This window comes from Myotis nattereri, assembly GCF_964212035.1.
Source record: "Myotis nattereri genome assembly, chromosome: 12".
In the NCBI taxonomy this organism is placed as follows: domain Eukaryota; kingdom Metazoa; phylum Chordata; class Mammalia; order Chiroptera; family Vespertilionidae; genus Myotis; species Myotis nattereri.
The window spans coordinates 75,361,509-75,377,458 of record NC_138087.1 but is presented as its reverse complement, the minus strand read 5'-3'; the positions used below and the strand labels follow the sequence as shown (position 1 = coordinate 75,377,458).

Genomic DNA, 15,950 nt, shown 5'->3' with positions numbered 1-15,950 from the left:
TGGGAGCTAGGATGGTGACCTTGAAACAACATTAAGCTCCACTGCAATTGTGGATCAAAGGCAGTCATTTATGTCATGACAGGTGCAAGATTACTTGGGTTGGCTTCCCGAGGAAAGGAATGGTCATGAATAAGTAGCATGATCAATAAGGGGCAGGCTATTTGGCACTAACATATCCAATAAGACCCAAGGATAACTGTTTTTAGATGGGCAACTGGCCAGAAGGTTAATTTGCTAACTGGCAGAATGGGACCGGATGGCACGACTGTGTTACTCTGAGGCCAGAACCTTGGCTGCAATGCCCAGAAGCATTTGGATAGGCCTGGAGTAATACTTGTCTTCAGGCCAAGTTGAATACAAACAATCACAGCAGTGCTGTGTGCAGTGGGGTTAGTGGGTAGTTGGGAAAGACGGACCAGCCTTCTTTCCTGACCCCAATGGCTCTCACTATCAAATGCCAATAGTCTGCACCTTTCTGAGGAGCAGCTACTGAATACTGAAAACACACTTGAACCTGTAAATGTCCACTTGATTTATACAGTTTATGTTGTACCTAACAATCATGATTTCTTCAACATTTAGCAACCAATCTCACCTAGGTTGTACTGCTGGTAAAACCTTTTATGTAACTGAGGTTTTTGCACTGGGCTATCCAGTTCATTTCCTCACCTACCAAAGTAGATAAGAGCAAGAGGGTTATATAGTCAAAATATTTTGGAGTTATAAAACGGCTTAGGTTTCACTTTTCTGAGAGTAACTGACATTTAAAAGTATCAAAAATGGTGGGTTTTATTAGTCAACTACAGTCACAATACAATCATCATAGATTTCCCCTTCGGTATTCATCCCACCAAACACAAAACAGAGCAGTGAGTCAGTCTGACTTTCCTCATGTGAGTCACCATCTTGGGTCACTCCGTCAGCGGAGTCCCCTTTCTCAGCATCACAGTTCAGAGTGACAGGATTTGGATCTTCATCAGAAGTGCACATCACTGGCCATGGAATGACACACATGCAATGGTCCAATCGTCCCCGGGGTAGAGAAGAATCAAATTTAAGTAAGGTCCAGTGCTGCTTCTCTACGTTAGGAACAAAAAAAAGAAATGAACAACAAATACTAATGGTAGTGTTACTGCTTTGATGAAGTCATTCCCTAAAAGTTTGGTTTTCATTCCCTTGGATTTAGATGTGGAGGGACCAAACAGAAACCAACGCACTGTGGTACTTTTAAAAAAATAGTCACATCTATAATAATAAAAGTAATATGCTAATTAGACCAGACAGCCGAATGACCTTCCGGACAAAGCCAGGGCTGTGAGGGCCGAGACCCTTGCATGAATTCTGTGCATCAGGCTTCTAGTTTGCTTATAAAGACCCATGGCTCTGGCCACATAGCTCAGTTGGTTAGAGCATCATCCTGATATGCCAAAGTTGTGGGTTCCATCCCTGGTCAGGTCACATGTAAGACAACCAATGAATGCATAAAGCACAAATAAGGAACAACAAATCAATGTTTCCGTCTCTCTCTCCCCCTTCCTCTCTAAAAATTCAATCGATAAAAATTTTTATAAAGACCCCCAGGGTACACCTACTTACCTGTGTGATATCGGTACATTGTGTCCAGTGCTCCCGTAGGAGTCATCCCTCCGAAGACATACAGGTGTTTCCCCACAGCCACAGCTGAGTGGGCAGCACAGCCTGTGGGAGCTGCCCCAGTGGGACTTAGTTTCTGCCACTTCATGTCACCTGCCAAGAGAAAGAAAGTGGGCACTCCATGCCTGCAATGTGCTTTCAAACTTATCGGACTCCTACAGTTCACAAACCAGTCACAACGTCACTGCCTAGGAGCGCTGAGAGGCAATACACCAAGGTTAGTGTGCATAAAAATTACTTGGGGGGGGGCGGGGGGGAGTTTGAAATCCGGGCTGGGTCTCCAGGAAGGGGACTTAATCTGTAGTTTCAATGAGCATTCCAGGTGATTCTGATGTAGGTGGTCTTCAGAGCACACTGAGGTCACCTTTGGTGACTATCACCTTTAGGTATCTTGGAGCCCAGAAGTAGGTGAGGTTACATGTGCGTGCATGTTTTACTAGTAAATACTAACAGTTCTTTAGAAAGCAACTTTGCCAAGTACTAGCTAGACCAGGGGTGGGCAAACTTTTTGAGTCGAGGGCCACAATGGGTTCTTAAACTGGACGGGAGGGCCGGAACAAAAGCATGGATGGAGTGTTTGTGTGAACTAATATAAATTCAAAGTAAATATCATTACATAAAAGGGTACGGTCTTTTTTTTTTTTTAGTTTTATTCATTTCAAGCAGGCCGGATCCGGCCCACGGGCCGTAGTTTGCCCACGGCTGAGCTAGACACTTTAAATATCTTGTTTGCTTAATGCTCATAAAGGCCCTATGAAATTGCTATTGCTTCTGCCTACCCCCTTTCTCACAGATAACAAAACAGGATTAGAGAGGGAAAGAGACTTGTCAGAGACCCCACAGCGAGCACATGGCAGAGCTAGACTTGTGCTCGGGTCAGACTCCAAACCCTATGTTCTCTATACTGTAACTTTCTGCCTTCCAAACTATTTCTGCATCTTTTCAAACAAGCATTTAAATGAGGCTGGGACTCACTGGATTTTGGGGTTAGAGATCCACCTGGTTAGGAAAGTAGGAAAAAGAGCCAGGAAGTAGTTTCTCCGCACAAGAGATAAGGACTTTCTTTTTAAAAGTAAGTATTTAAACCTCTTTTGACTGCCTGCAAGAAACACTTCTGTGAAGATGTTTTCCATCTGTCAATTCAAGACAGGGGTCCAGAGTTGGAAGGGAGAATCACCCAGTTCTGACAAAATTCTAGTCAATGCAGGAATCCCAGCCAGTGTCACCTGGCCTCAGATGTCACCAAACCAGAGAACCCATTGTTTGGCAAGGTAGATGGATACACTGCACAGCAGTTCTCATGCCTTCTGGCCACTGTTCCAATTCTTGTAGTCTGGACCAACCCAGAACATGTTCATCTGTTTGTCCATCTATCCTTTTCTTTTTCTTTTTTTATTCCATCTATCCTTTACCAGCGGTTGCCAACCGGTGATCCTCGGATAAGCACTCATCACCAGGACACTGAGCTAAGTGCTACAAATACAACGGGGAACAAAAGAGACCAAGTCCCCGTTCTAAGGAGCTCACAGTCTGAAAGAATGACCCAGAAGGAGTCCAGGCTTTCTAGGGCATGTCAGCCCTTCAGACACTTTAAGACTCTTCTCATGTTCTCCCTAACTTTTCTCTTCCCCGTGTTTTTAACTAGTTAGCATGACAGTTCTGGTCACCCGCCTCCAGACACACTCTAGAACAGCGGTTCTCAACCTGTGGGTCGCAACCCCTTTGGCGGTCTAATGACCCTTTCACAGGGGTCGCCTAAGACCATCCTGCAGATCAGATATTTACATTACGATTCATAACAGTAGCAACATTATAGTTATGAAGTAGCAATGAAAATAATTTTATGGTTGGGTCACCACATGAGGAACTGTATTTAAAGGGCCAGAAGGTTGAAAACCACTGCTCTAGAAGTTGTCGATGCCTCTCATGGGCCTGGGGTTAATGGCTACTGCCTGAAAGAAATCCAGTTGGGGAACACAAAGTATAAGGAATTTTACTGAAAGAGCAGGATTGTTGGAAGGATGAGATCATTAATAGCTAGCCACATAGCAAAAGCTCAGAGGTGATTGCTTTTATTGTTATTTAGTAGTAGTAGTATTCAGGCCACCTTTGACAGACTAGTAAAGATTACCCACATCTAGGATTAAGGCTATCTTCTATCAAAGCACATTTTATTTAACTTTAAGCAGACAATCTCCCATGCCCTCCACCCTACTTACTTATATCAATGCAATGAAGATCATCATAGAATCTGTCCCCTGCCAAGCCTCCATGGATGAAGAGCTTCGTCCCTGCTGCCACCATCACATGACCATGCCGGGGGGATGGAGGTTTTCCAAGTGTCTCTGGCTGTGACCAGGTCAGAGTGTCTAGAAAAGTAAATTCATTGGTATCAGATGACGAAGCTATGAAGCAAGAACACAAGAAATACACCCAGCAAGCAGAGACGCTCCAAGCAGAACATGACCTTGGAGTCATTCACTCTGACCCATCAACCCAATCCAGGCCTCCCTCTCTCCACAGCCATGCAGCCTCTGCTTGGCTACTTCTAGGGCTGGAGAGTTCACTTCCTGACATGCCTGCCCTTTCTACTGGGCATTAGGAAATCATTCCCAGGTTTCAATTTAAAAAGACCTCCATCTGGTTGAGTCCAGGTCATGTGGCTTCAAAGTTCATGCTTTCAACCACTAAGATCTACCCTTGTCCCTGCAAATGTAAGCTGCAGAACAGTATTTGTAATTTGATTCCATGTGTGTGTTTTTAATAATTTGAAAATTCATGCATGTTCATATATATTTATATACATGATTTACAAATGCATAGGGAAAGTCTGAAACTGCCAACAGGGTTTACCTCTGTCTGGGGAGTGACAAAGAAAGGCTAATGGAGGAACTTTTATCTTTTTACTTCATAAACTATACTGTTCCAATTTTTTAAATTGACCATTTATACCTTTTTAAATGCAAATTTTCTGTGGGAAGAAGGTATCAGCTAAGGGTTATACTGAAGAAGTCTAGAAGTGAGACACTCAGTCAGGATGTCATTTTCTTTTCTTTTTTTAAATTCTCACCCAAGGATATTTTCCATTGATTTTTATTTTTTTAAAATATATTTTATTGATTTTTTACAGAGAGGAAGGGAGAGGGATAGAGAGTTTAAAACGTCAATGAGAGAGAAACATTGATCAGCTGCCTCCTGCACACCCCCTACTGGGATGTGCCCACAACCAAGGTACATGCCTTTGACCGGAATCGAACCTGGGACCCTTCAGTCCGCAGGCCGACGCTCTATCCACTGAGCCAAACCAGCTAGGGCATGGATGTCATTTTCTAACCTCTGCTTCCCACATCAGGTCAGCTGTGGACCAGGTAAGTGGCAGCCCTGTGTGGCCCACCCGTCCATACTTGCGTCAAACACATGAAGCTTCACATCCTGCACAGGCTGGGTGCCTTTCTCTCCGCCCCCAAAGACATACAGCTGGTTTCCAATGGCTGCCGATGATGTGTGGAATGTTCGTGGGGATGGTCGGGGGGTGGTCACCTCTGGCGTGGTCCAAGTCCTGGTTTCTGGTCCAAAGAGAATGAAGGCACCTAAAATAACCAGACTGAGGGGCCTCTGACCTTGACTTGGACTGGGCAGTGTCACCTTTCAAACCCCAATCTCCAAGGGGGGCAGTGCAGGTCAAGGCAATGATCTCATGCCACCAAAGTCAAGGATGGGGAAGGGGCAATTCTTAGAATTTTCCCAGATAAATCCAAATCTCCAAGACTGAAAAGCCACAATTACAAGTAAGAATGAGGTCGACTTGTTTTTGGAGGCCTTCAAACATCCTCTTTGAACCCTCTTCCACTCTGCTGACTCCTGCCCTATGCCATTCAGAGGAACCCATCATCTGCCAAGAGTCATTCCCACCAGATTCTAGAAACCAAATGTGTCAAATTTCCCAGGATATATATGTGGCCATTAAAAGAAAGTAGACAAGAAAAAAAGAAAAAGAAATAAAGTGTTTTTACGGTTTCGGTGTTTTCACTAATAATTAGTCCCTACTAAATAATAAGTGCTAAATAAGCATTAGTTTTCCATTTTACAGATAAGGGGATTGAGCAGAGATAGATGAAGTCATTCATTTAAAGGTGACATGGCTAGTAAATGGTTGAGTTGGGATTCAAACTGTTTTGATAACACTAAGATCTAAGTATTTTCCACTTTTCTGACTTGAGAATAAAATTTTATCACCTGGGTAAGTGTATATAGAAGCTTATTTCTTTTTAGAATGATGTGTGAATTTTATAGAAATTAATGCATTAATTAAGCACCTGCTTTGTGCAGAATCGTTGCCTTGTGCACTCTGCCATCCCCACTAAACTCATTCAACCATGGGAGGTGGACAGAAAGTATCTCCACTTTGCAGATGAGGGGACTGAAGTTCCTAAACCCTTTCTTCAGGTCACAGGGCTTGTAGAGTAAGGGTTTGAACTAAGATCTGTCAAGACTCCCACACTCGTTCTACCATAATACACCAGGAGTTATTTCTTGCCTGGCAAATTCTGTGCCTTTTGTAAAAGTCTTCCTTCAATATACAAAGTGACCCATGACGCATCTGTAATATGTGTGGGACTCAGACATGAACCTGGAGACCAAATGAGTCTCAGCCTATATCCAAAGCCAAACGAAAGTGTCTCTATAGCTACAGAGCTTGGGGAGCTATTGGGTCTTAGGGGGAGTTAGAAGGCCCACAACCTCCAGAGTCAGAAGGCCCTGGGGTGGTGTTGCTGCCAAGTCAAACAGCAGCACAAATAATCACAAGGGAGTTCTAAGCCATTTGACAGACTTGTCTTAGCAACAAAAGCAACTGATGATTCACTTTCATTTTTCACATTTCTTGGGCACCGTGTCAAATTATGCTTTCTAGGAGAGAAAAAGGATCTAGTGGAAAATCTAACTCCTTTGACAGAGGCATTCCAAATTCTCAGTGCACTTTATTTAAACACATGCCATCATTTAAAATCAAAAGGCCAGGGTTCTAGACGGATTTCCATCTGCCAAACTATAGCTACATTAACCGCAACAACCATTACTGGGCATTAACCTTGTGCCAGATATTGAGTTAATTTAAATCCTTGCCAAACTCAACAAGGTAGGAACTATTAATATCCCAAAGTGACAAAGAAGACCAACTATTGTGCAAATAAGTCTATTGTTGATAGAGGGACGGGGCAAGAGTTGACTGTCATGTGAAAAAATGTCCAAGTTACTAGTAATTAGCAAAATGAGTATTTAAACAATCAGATACAAGATGTTTTTGCCTAATCAAATTAGCAGTGTGTAAAAATGACAAATGCAGTGTCAGTCAGGAGTAAAACAGCACTATTAAACACAGCTGGAGATAAGCTCAAAAAAATCTTTCTAGAGAGCAGTGGGTAGCACATAACAAAAGCCTTAAAGTTCACCATGTTTTGCTTTTTTTTAAAATTTTTCATTTCTGGGCCTCAACTCTAAGACAATAATTTGAAATACAGTCCATGTCTTCTGAACAAAGAAGTTCACTGCTCTGTTATTTATAATGGCAAGAACCTGAAAACCTAGATTTTAAAAAACAGGAGAATTATTGTATTGTCATAAAATGAAGTGTTATGCAGCCATTAAAACTGATGTTAACAAAGCACTGTTATTAATAGGACATCACTTATGTAAGTAATTATGAAATTAAAAAGAAAAAAGTACAATAGTATAGTGGTGAAAATAGTATGATCTCAGGCTTATAAAAATGCAGACAAAGGACAGAAAGGAAATACACAGAAATGTTAATAGCCTTAATGTCATAGGATTCTGGATAGCGTTTGTCCACTTACTTACATTTTTCAAATGTTTTACAATGAATATAAATTACTAGAGGCCCAGTGCATGAAATTCGTGCACGGTAGGGTCCCTAGGCTTGGCTGGTGATCAGGGCCGATCTGTGGGGCAACCAGCGGGGTGATTGGGAGCCCCCACTGGCACCCACCTTGGCCAGCCTGGCACAGACCACTCACCAGCCCCGCCCCCCACCATCACTGCTGCCAGTCACCTCCCACAAGGTGGGGCGATTGGGGGGTGGTGCCCACCCACTCGCTGGCTGGCCTCGCCCCTGACTGCCCCACCACTGCCGCCGCCAGTCGCCTCCCTCTGCAGGGCGACCAGTGGGGCGATCAGGGGACCCCCTGCTAGCACCCGCCTTGGCTGGCCTGGGGCATGTGGGCTGGGGGCAGCTCTTGTGTTGAGCGTCTGCCCGTTGGTGGTCAGTGCCTGTCATAGCAACCGGTTGTTCTGCTGTTTGGTCAATTTGCATATTAGGCTTTTATTATATAGGATATGCATAAAGAGAAAACAACACACTATTTTAACTGACAAAAAGACAAGTCCATCTCTCATGGGTGGTTCAGCCACACCTGCTCAGTAGTGATGTTCCTAAATTGCCCCCTCTCTGGTAAAACTGCCAGTGAGACTAGCAGGAACTTTGCACTTTTTGGCCAACAAAATATACTAGGAGGATCTAGGTCAGGCACTGCTGGCATTTTAGACCAGATAATTCATTATTGTGGGGCACAGTCCTGTGCATTATGGGATATATAGCAGCATCTCCGGTCTCTACCCAGTAGATGCCAGTAGCAAACTGCCCCCCAACCTTCCCAAGCTGGGATAACCAAAAATGTTTCCAGATATAGCCAAATGTCCCCTGGGGAGAGCAATCACCACCCTGAACTAGGTAACAGGTTCTAGCCTGGCTCAGACTCCCTAGAGACTTTAGGAAAGCCACTTCCCCTGGACCTGGGGTGCCCCCTGGCATAGCTGTTCTCTGAAGTCTCTTCCAGCTTTGGCTTTTAAGAAGCTGATAACTGAATATATTACTAGGAAAACAAAATGCAATTCTGCTATTTTCGGATTCTGCTAGAAGTTAAAATTCCTGTTTTCTCTGAGGTCAGCAAAGTTCGATGGATAATTCAGTGCAATCCAAATGGGATTTGCTACAGGAAATGAACTGAAATTTTATTTATTTATTTAGGTAAATAAAGTAACCTTTGGCTACTTACCAGGATTCAGAACTTGTAGGCAATTTCGATTTCCTGACTGGTTGGCACCTCCAAACACCCAGATGCTGTTAGGTGTGCAAGAGGGAACGAAGCTGGCATGCTCATACCGGGGCAAGAGGCCCTCCGAGGTGGCCAAGTCCCACTGGTGTGTTTCTAGAAAACATTTCACCCAGTTTCTAGATTGGGGCTGCCAACTGTTTAGATTGCTTGGCAAACTTAGGGGAGGGGAGGGAAGAGAAAACAGTCAAAAGCATAAATGAACAACCATCAGATTACTTAAAGGGAATGTGGTCCAACTCCAAAGAGTTCTGTATTAGATACTTCAGGGACCATCCACAAACCCTTTTCTATGGAAACTGTCCCCATTTTCCCAACCACAGGGGTTGACCCCAGAACCTGTTTGTACTACAACACCTTTACTTTTTAGCCTTATTGGGTCAAAGGTAGCCACCTGACCCCAAATAGGCCAATCAGATACTCCCTCCCAAGAGTCCAGAATTCAAACAAATTCCTGGACTTGGGGGGCCATCTTCTACCATGTGTGGACAGGCAGAGAAAGCCAAAGTATGGAGGAGAGAAGAATGAAATATCTACATAAAGGAGATCTCCCCAAAGAGAGTGAGAAAGAAAGTAGGTGTTTTTTTGTTTTGTTTTGTTTTGTTTTTACAGATCTCCAATTCCTGCTTCCTCTCTCTCCTGAGATGAGGCTGTATTTCCAACCCTTGGATTCCTCTCTTTATTGGTTTAAAAGAGTTTCTGCGACTCACAACTGAATTATTTCTGGCTAAAACAAGTTCACAGAATAATAATACCTAACCCACTAGTTATTTTAGCTAGTAAACCATTTACATAGGACTTTCACAGGCCTATCTTGTTGGATCATTACAACCGTAAGTGAATCATTTTACAGGATACTGAAACCCAGCTGGTTTAGACAGATTAGCCAGACAAAGTTAGTAAGAGGTGACAACAACAATGTAACTGAACTAGACAGTGAGCTTCTTGAGGGCTAGAAGAGATTTGATTTACCTTTGATTCTGGTGCAGGGTGTAGAAATTCAAATGCCTACACAGGAGTGGAGGGAATGTGGCAAATTGGAGCCTGAGAGCCCCATCGATAGGTGGCAGTCAGCTCCAAGTAATTGTTGCCATGTAGACACATAGGCCTACAGATGTCAGATCTTCCAAAATTATCAAAAGAAGCCAAACCATTTCAATTTTTATATGCAGACTTCTGCACATTTGGTTGGCAAACAACTCAGATTAAAACAATAACAGCAATGGTACATGCACCTAACAAAACATGTATGAGTCACTAGTTTTCTCCTGCCATTGTGTTTAGTACATAGTAGTTACTATTTGTTTATCCGTCCATCCCTCCATTCAAATACTTATAAAGCACCTACTTTGTGCCAGGTGCTATTGTTAGTGGCTGGGGATACAATGATGAGCAATATAGCCATGTTTCTTGTTTTCAAGGAGCTTATACTCTTGTGGGGAAGACAGATGAGAAACAAACCCACGAGATAAGGAAGATAAGGATGGGAAAGTACAAGATACTATGAAAATATAGAGGGTGGTTGTGACATTGTGATTTATATTCAGAAATATATGTATTCGACCTTCATCAGTTCTAGGCACAGAGCTCCTAAAACCCTTGGAACTTCCTAAGTGGTAAGATCAGTAAAGGTGTCTTATGCAACAAGTCCCGGTCAATCACACCTGAGCTTGTTAGGGCGGTGACTTTATGAAAAGCCTCTAAGGATGAGACTGGTTGCCAAGGAAACCAACTCTATGATTAGAGGGTTGGAACTTTCAGCCCTTACCCCTGCCCCCATCTCTGGTTGTTACCTGTACTTCTGACTGACTGGTTATATTTCAAAGTTTCCCATGATCCCTTCTCCTTAGGTTTAATTAATTTGCAAGCACTGGGTCACAGGACTCAGAGAAACATGTTGCTTGATCACCAGTTTACTGTAAAAGAATATTTAAATCAGGAACAGCCAGATGGAAGAGATGCATAGGGCAAGGTATACGGGAACGAAGGTGCTGCTTCCACGCCCTCTCTAGGTGCGCCACTCCCCCACATCTCCATGTGTTCACCACCCTCGATGCTCTCTCTCTCTGAACCCTCTCCTTTTGGGGTTTTATGAAAGCTTTATTACATAGTCATGGCTGATTCAATCATTGGCCACCAGCAATTGATTCAGCCACCAGCTCCTCTCTCCTCCCTAGAGGTGGGGAGAGTATTACTGAAAGTTCCAACCCTCTAATCACCAGGTTAGGTGTCCTGGTGACCAGCCCACATCCTTAAGTACTTTCCCAAAGTCACCTCATTACTATAACAAAAGACGCCTTTATCACTCTCAATACTTAGGAAGTTCCAGGGGTTTGGGGAGCTGTGAGCCAAAACTATGGGCAAAGACTAAATACGTATTTCTTATAAATCACAATATCAGAAATCTGAAAGATGCATAGTAGCCAGGTGATGAGAAAGGGAAGAGCCCTCCAAGCAGAGGGAATAATAATAATAATACATGCAAAGGTTTGGAGACCAGAATTCAAGATGTGTTCAAGAATCCAAAGGACACTCAGTGTAGCAAATGGGGATTTGGGAAAGCCATGAAATAAAGTTGGGAGAGGCTTGACATGCAGGAGTGACACAGTCAGATTTGTGTTTTAGACAATATTCTCTGGCGAAGTATGGAAAATGCACTGTCGATGGGGCTAAACTTGGAAGCAGGGAGACCAGAGAGGAGGCTGTGGTACTCTAGCTGAGAGATGACAATTCTTGGACTACAGTGGTAGTGGAAATGGACAGACACGGATCAAGAAAGAACTATTTAGGGCTTAGTGACTAACTGGATATGTGGATGGAAGAGGAGGTGGAGTCATCAATGTCTCCCGGAGAAATAGATGATAAATGAACAGCTGGATGTCCAGGGCTCCATACGGACTCTTTCTCCCAAAACATGATGTACTGGTTGGGTGCTCTGCTGAGACCTTAGGGACCGCTCAATAATGTTCATTTTCTTAAAGGAAAACCCTGCTGTGTGTGCTGAACTGGTGTTCCCAGAAATGCTCTGGTCCTGGCCAGCACCACAAAGCCCTGCTCTCTGGCTACAGGCACATGCTCTGCCGCGGCTGGTCTTACCCAGGTCCATGGTGTGCACATCGGAGAAGCTCCTGTTTGGATCTGCTCCCCCAGCAATGAAGACCTTCCCTCTCTTGGCATCACCAACGGGGGGTAAATACGAGCAGCTGTGGCCAACCCGAGCACATGGGCTGTCTCCAGCGGGGGTCAGCGTGTACCTGCCAAAGGAGGGATGTATTCAGGAGGCCTGAGCAGAGAATAAGTGCAGCAGTGTGTTCTTCCTATTTCTCATGAAATATTCATAAGAATGAGGGTCTTCTGCAGACACAGAACACTTTAAACTGTGCCCAGCAAAGCAGCATTTCCACTTGCACGTGACCTTTGACTTTCCAATTTTGTTATTACTTTCATCTCACATTAACCTAATGGTGATGCACTGGGGTGGTAACTGTCCCCATCTGGTGGATAAACTGACACCCAGAGACGTTCAGTGGTGTGTCCGAGCACAGGATGATAGTTCTGAGCTTCGTTTGTGAATTCAGACGGACCTAGTTCAAGTCCAAGTTCAGATGCTTTCTAGATGTGTGATCTTTTGGAAGCCACTCAACCTTTCTGAACCGAAATTTCCTTATTTGTAAAACAAGAGCAATAGTTCTTACCTGTGAAGAGTAAGATGAAGTCTTGTAACAGTGCAGGGAAGGACTCAGTACATGGTGGCTAGAGCTCTATGTGCAATCATCACACAGGAACCTACAGCCCCAGCACTCCTGCCACTAGACAGTGCTGCTTCCTGCTCTCAAGTAATATTCACCAGAGTCTACTGATTTTCAGAGCTGATGGAAGCCAAAGCTAGGACTTTGGAAAGTCAAATACAGGATCCAGTTAGTCCACTCTTTAAAGTTATTCTGAACTATGATTGAGAAATCATACTGGTTGGAAAACTTCCTGCTTGGAAAAGACCATCCTGTAGCTATTTTTGAGGCCCTGTCTTATCTGACCTCTTTGGCTCCTTTTTTCTTCTTGTACCTTCTCCTTACCTAGCTACTCCACTCTCCTCCTTTTTGGTTCTCTACCCACTTTTCCGGGGGCTCTTTCTGACTCCTTCTCTGACTCCTTTCCCACCAGCCTTCTAACCCTCAGTACCCTTGGATTGTCTTTTCAGCCTGTGTTTGCTTACCTGATCCATTTTACCTGTATGGACGACTTCAGTTACCACCTATTTATATATTCGTCAGTGATTTCCAAAATCTTTATTTCTTTCCCAGATCTCTGGTCTGATGTTCAGATTCACAGATCCCATTACACCTGAGTAATGACTAACAACGTACCCTGCATGCTGCTAACTTCATTACAACCCCAGTTACACTTCATCTGCACAAAACCCCTTTGAGGACAGTAAGTACTGTTATCATCATCATTTGAGTTTTACAACTGAGGACCCAGGGCTTGGGTAAGGTTAAATAACTTAGCCATCCAGACACATGGTGAGTAAGACAACAAAAGGTCCATGCCTTCACAGCCCTTCAAGACTAGTTGAGAAGAGAAACATTAAACAGACAAGTTCACAAATATCTGTTTCATTTATATTGCACTATAAAGGAGTACAGGGTAGACAGTATTAGAACATATGCTAGGGGCACCTTACCCTGTAAGGAGGTAGGGGAGGTAGGTAGTCAGGGAAGGCTTCCTGAAGAAGCACCACTTGAACTGAAATCTGATGTATGGGTAGAAGTTAGCTGGACAAAGAGAGGCCCGAAAGATGGAGGGAAAGAGTGATCCAGGTACAGCGACCAGCACATACAGTTGCTGAGTGGGACGGGGCAAGGCATGTTAAGGAAGAGAAAGAGGACAAAGGATGAGCACAGGGATTTGAGGTCGGAAAGCCAGGCAGGGGCAGATCATGCAGGGCCCGGTGGGCCATTTTAAGGACTCTGGTTTTGATTCTAAGACCAATGGGAGGCACAAAAGGGTTTTAGACTAGGGAATGCCATGGTCAGATTTATGTTGTGTAGAGGGCAAGAGTGGATACAGGGAAGCCAGACTGAAGACTCCTTGCAAGATCCTACAGCAGCTCTGCCCCATCCATCTCTACAGCCTTCTATGGTCCCTGCTTCAGCACAGGTCACATTTCATCACCATCACCTGCTTTGTCTGTTAGCCCCCACTACTGTGAGACTATTCACCTTTGTATGTCCAGCACCTACACAGCAGCTGCCCCTGTCAGGCCAGTGTCAGTTATTGAATGAAGGGTTGATTGACATGCAGCCAAGAAACAGGGAAGCCAGTTAAATCCAAAGCCAATTCCCTGAATATCTTAAAAACGAGTCACAGCTTGGGGGGGAAGACACAGGGTTGAAGCTGAGGATGCCAGATGGCCAGGGCCTTCCTCTTCCTGGTAAGTGGATTTTAATAAAATCAACATCTGCTCTGATAATTATTGCCCCACTACCTTTCCTCTGAAGACATTCTTGAATGGTTTGAGGCTAATTACCAGAATCTGCCCACAGTTTTATCTCTACCCTTTTCAATAGATGTTTAAATGTGTTAGTAAACCACTTATAAATGAAACAAAAACTTATGTTTTTCTCTGTCTGCATCCTTCCTTACAGACCATGTTGCTTTCCTGGGCTTGTCTCCAGGCTCCAAGACTGGCAGCTGCTTCATGGTGTTCTACATACAAGAAAGAAAGGCACTTTTTAGAAATTTATGATTATCTTCTACCTAAAACACAGAATTAGGTCGCTTCCCTCTTTAAAACCTTTCCTGTTGATGTACCAATTTTGAGGATCTGATGAATTTGAATAAGCATTACTAACCTTTTGATAGCAAGGTATATTTGAGAGGCAAATATAAACACAACTTTCTAAACACAATTACAGGAGTGTTTTGGCTACAGTTTTCAGTGTCTGTAATTTTCACGCAGAAGAGGCATACATCAAAATAAATTTTCAGAGGTCAAGCTTATGTTTATCAAAAGATACAAACATTTTCAAAGGCTGACAAATACTGAACTCTAGAATAAATCCTAGCCTCATCACCACATTCAAAGGTTTTTGATCTCAAACTTTTTTCCAGACACTCACTCCAGTTTCTTGCTATATTGAGCTGTTCTTGCTATATTTGTTGTTCCTCTAACATGACAAGGCCTTTCATAACTTGCATCTCCTGCTGTTTCCCTTACCTGAAATGTTCCTTCCCTTCCTTTCAACCAGCAAACTCTTAGGTAACCTCCACAACCTGGTTGGAATGAACCCTCTTCCCTAAAATCTTCATTGATTTGCTGCTTACCACTTACCATCCTCGAATGACTTCCTTCTCCCTCTGAAGGTATCTATGAAACCACCATCATTGCAGGGATCACCGTGAATGTAATTACCTACGAAAACGTCTCTACACTAGATTCTAATCTAAATTCCAAGAGAGCTGGGCCTGTCGAATTCCTACAGAAAACCTACCTACGGGTCCAGCATGGAGTAGAATTGAAGGATGAGATTTCTGGCAGATGAATGGATAAATCCAACCTTGGCCGTAAGCCACTGCCTGCTGTCCCCAAAGCCCAAAAGCTCAGTGGGATAAACTTCATGTGGGCGGGGATATCTCCAGTCTCGTCCCCGCGTGGCAATGACAGGGGACAGGAGACAGGGTCGGGGGAGAACAGGCCGGCCCCTTTCCATCCATGTGCCCAGACCAGACCCGGAGGAGGCCCTCCCCAACCCGGCCCGGGCCCACTTCCACGCCCCTAAAGGATGAGGTCGCGCCTGTCGCCCCAGGATCGTCCTGTGACCCCCAGCCCAGACCGCATTACCTGCAGCGGCTTAGGTCAGTCCCGAGCTGTGGCTCCGCCCCGAAGTGGGCGGGGCTTAGGCCGTCACTCAGTCCCAGACCCGGAAAAGCGAGGCAGCCAACTGCTCCCCCCGCCCCACTTGCAGGGTCCAGCCCTCAGGGATCGCCCTTGAAGGTGGCGGGGCGGGGTCCTCGGGGGATGTAGACGATTCATTTCCGGGGCACCAATTAGGGCTCTTCTCGGGGTCTTAACCTGCCTGCGGAGTCAGAAAATCAGGGCTGCTTGGAAAGGACTTACAAGAGAAATGCTGGAGGTTGGCGTCCACGTGGGTGACCTGATTGTGGGATATC

The 15,950-nt window shown here is 44.3% G+C and overlaps 1 protein-coding gene across 5 annotated transcripts; it reads right to left on the bottom strand.

The window, feature by feature from the left end:
- Positions 1 to 716: 716 nt before the first annotated feature.
- Positions 717 to 15,699, bottom strand: RABEPK (Rab9 effector protein with kelch motifs). Of its 5 annotated transcripts, none has more exons than XM_081103623.1 (8): positions 15,622 to 15,699; positions 14,428 to 14,486; positions 11,877 to 12,034; positions 8,724 to 8,876; positions 5,058 to 5,219; positions 3,873 to 4,022; positions 1,597 to 1,746; positions 717 to 1,079 (listed from the first exon to the last, which is right to left on the bottom strand). In XM_081103623.1, exons 2-8 carry the CDS (start codon positions 14,478 to 14,480, stop codon positions 793 to 795), a joined length of 1,113 nt encoding a protein of 370 aa, XP_080959749.1. In that variant the 5' UTR covers positions 14,481 to 14,486; positions 15,622 to 15,699; the 3' UTR covers positions 717 to 792. The 5 variants fall into 5 exon arrangements, with proteins under 5 accessions (XP_080959749.1, XP_080959752.1, XP_080959750.1 ...); XM_081103626.1 differs by having other exon boundaries at positions 13,462 to 14,486; positions 15,622 to 15,660; XM_081103624.1 differs by having other exon boundaries at positions 15,272 to 15,642.
- Between the last annotated feature and the right edge of the window lie 251 nt (positions 15,700 to 15,950).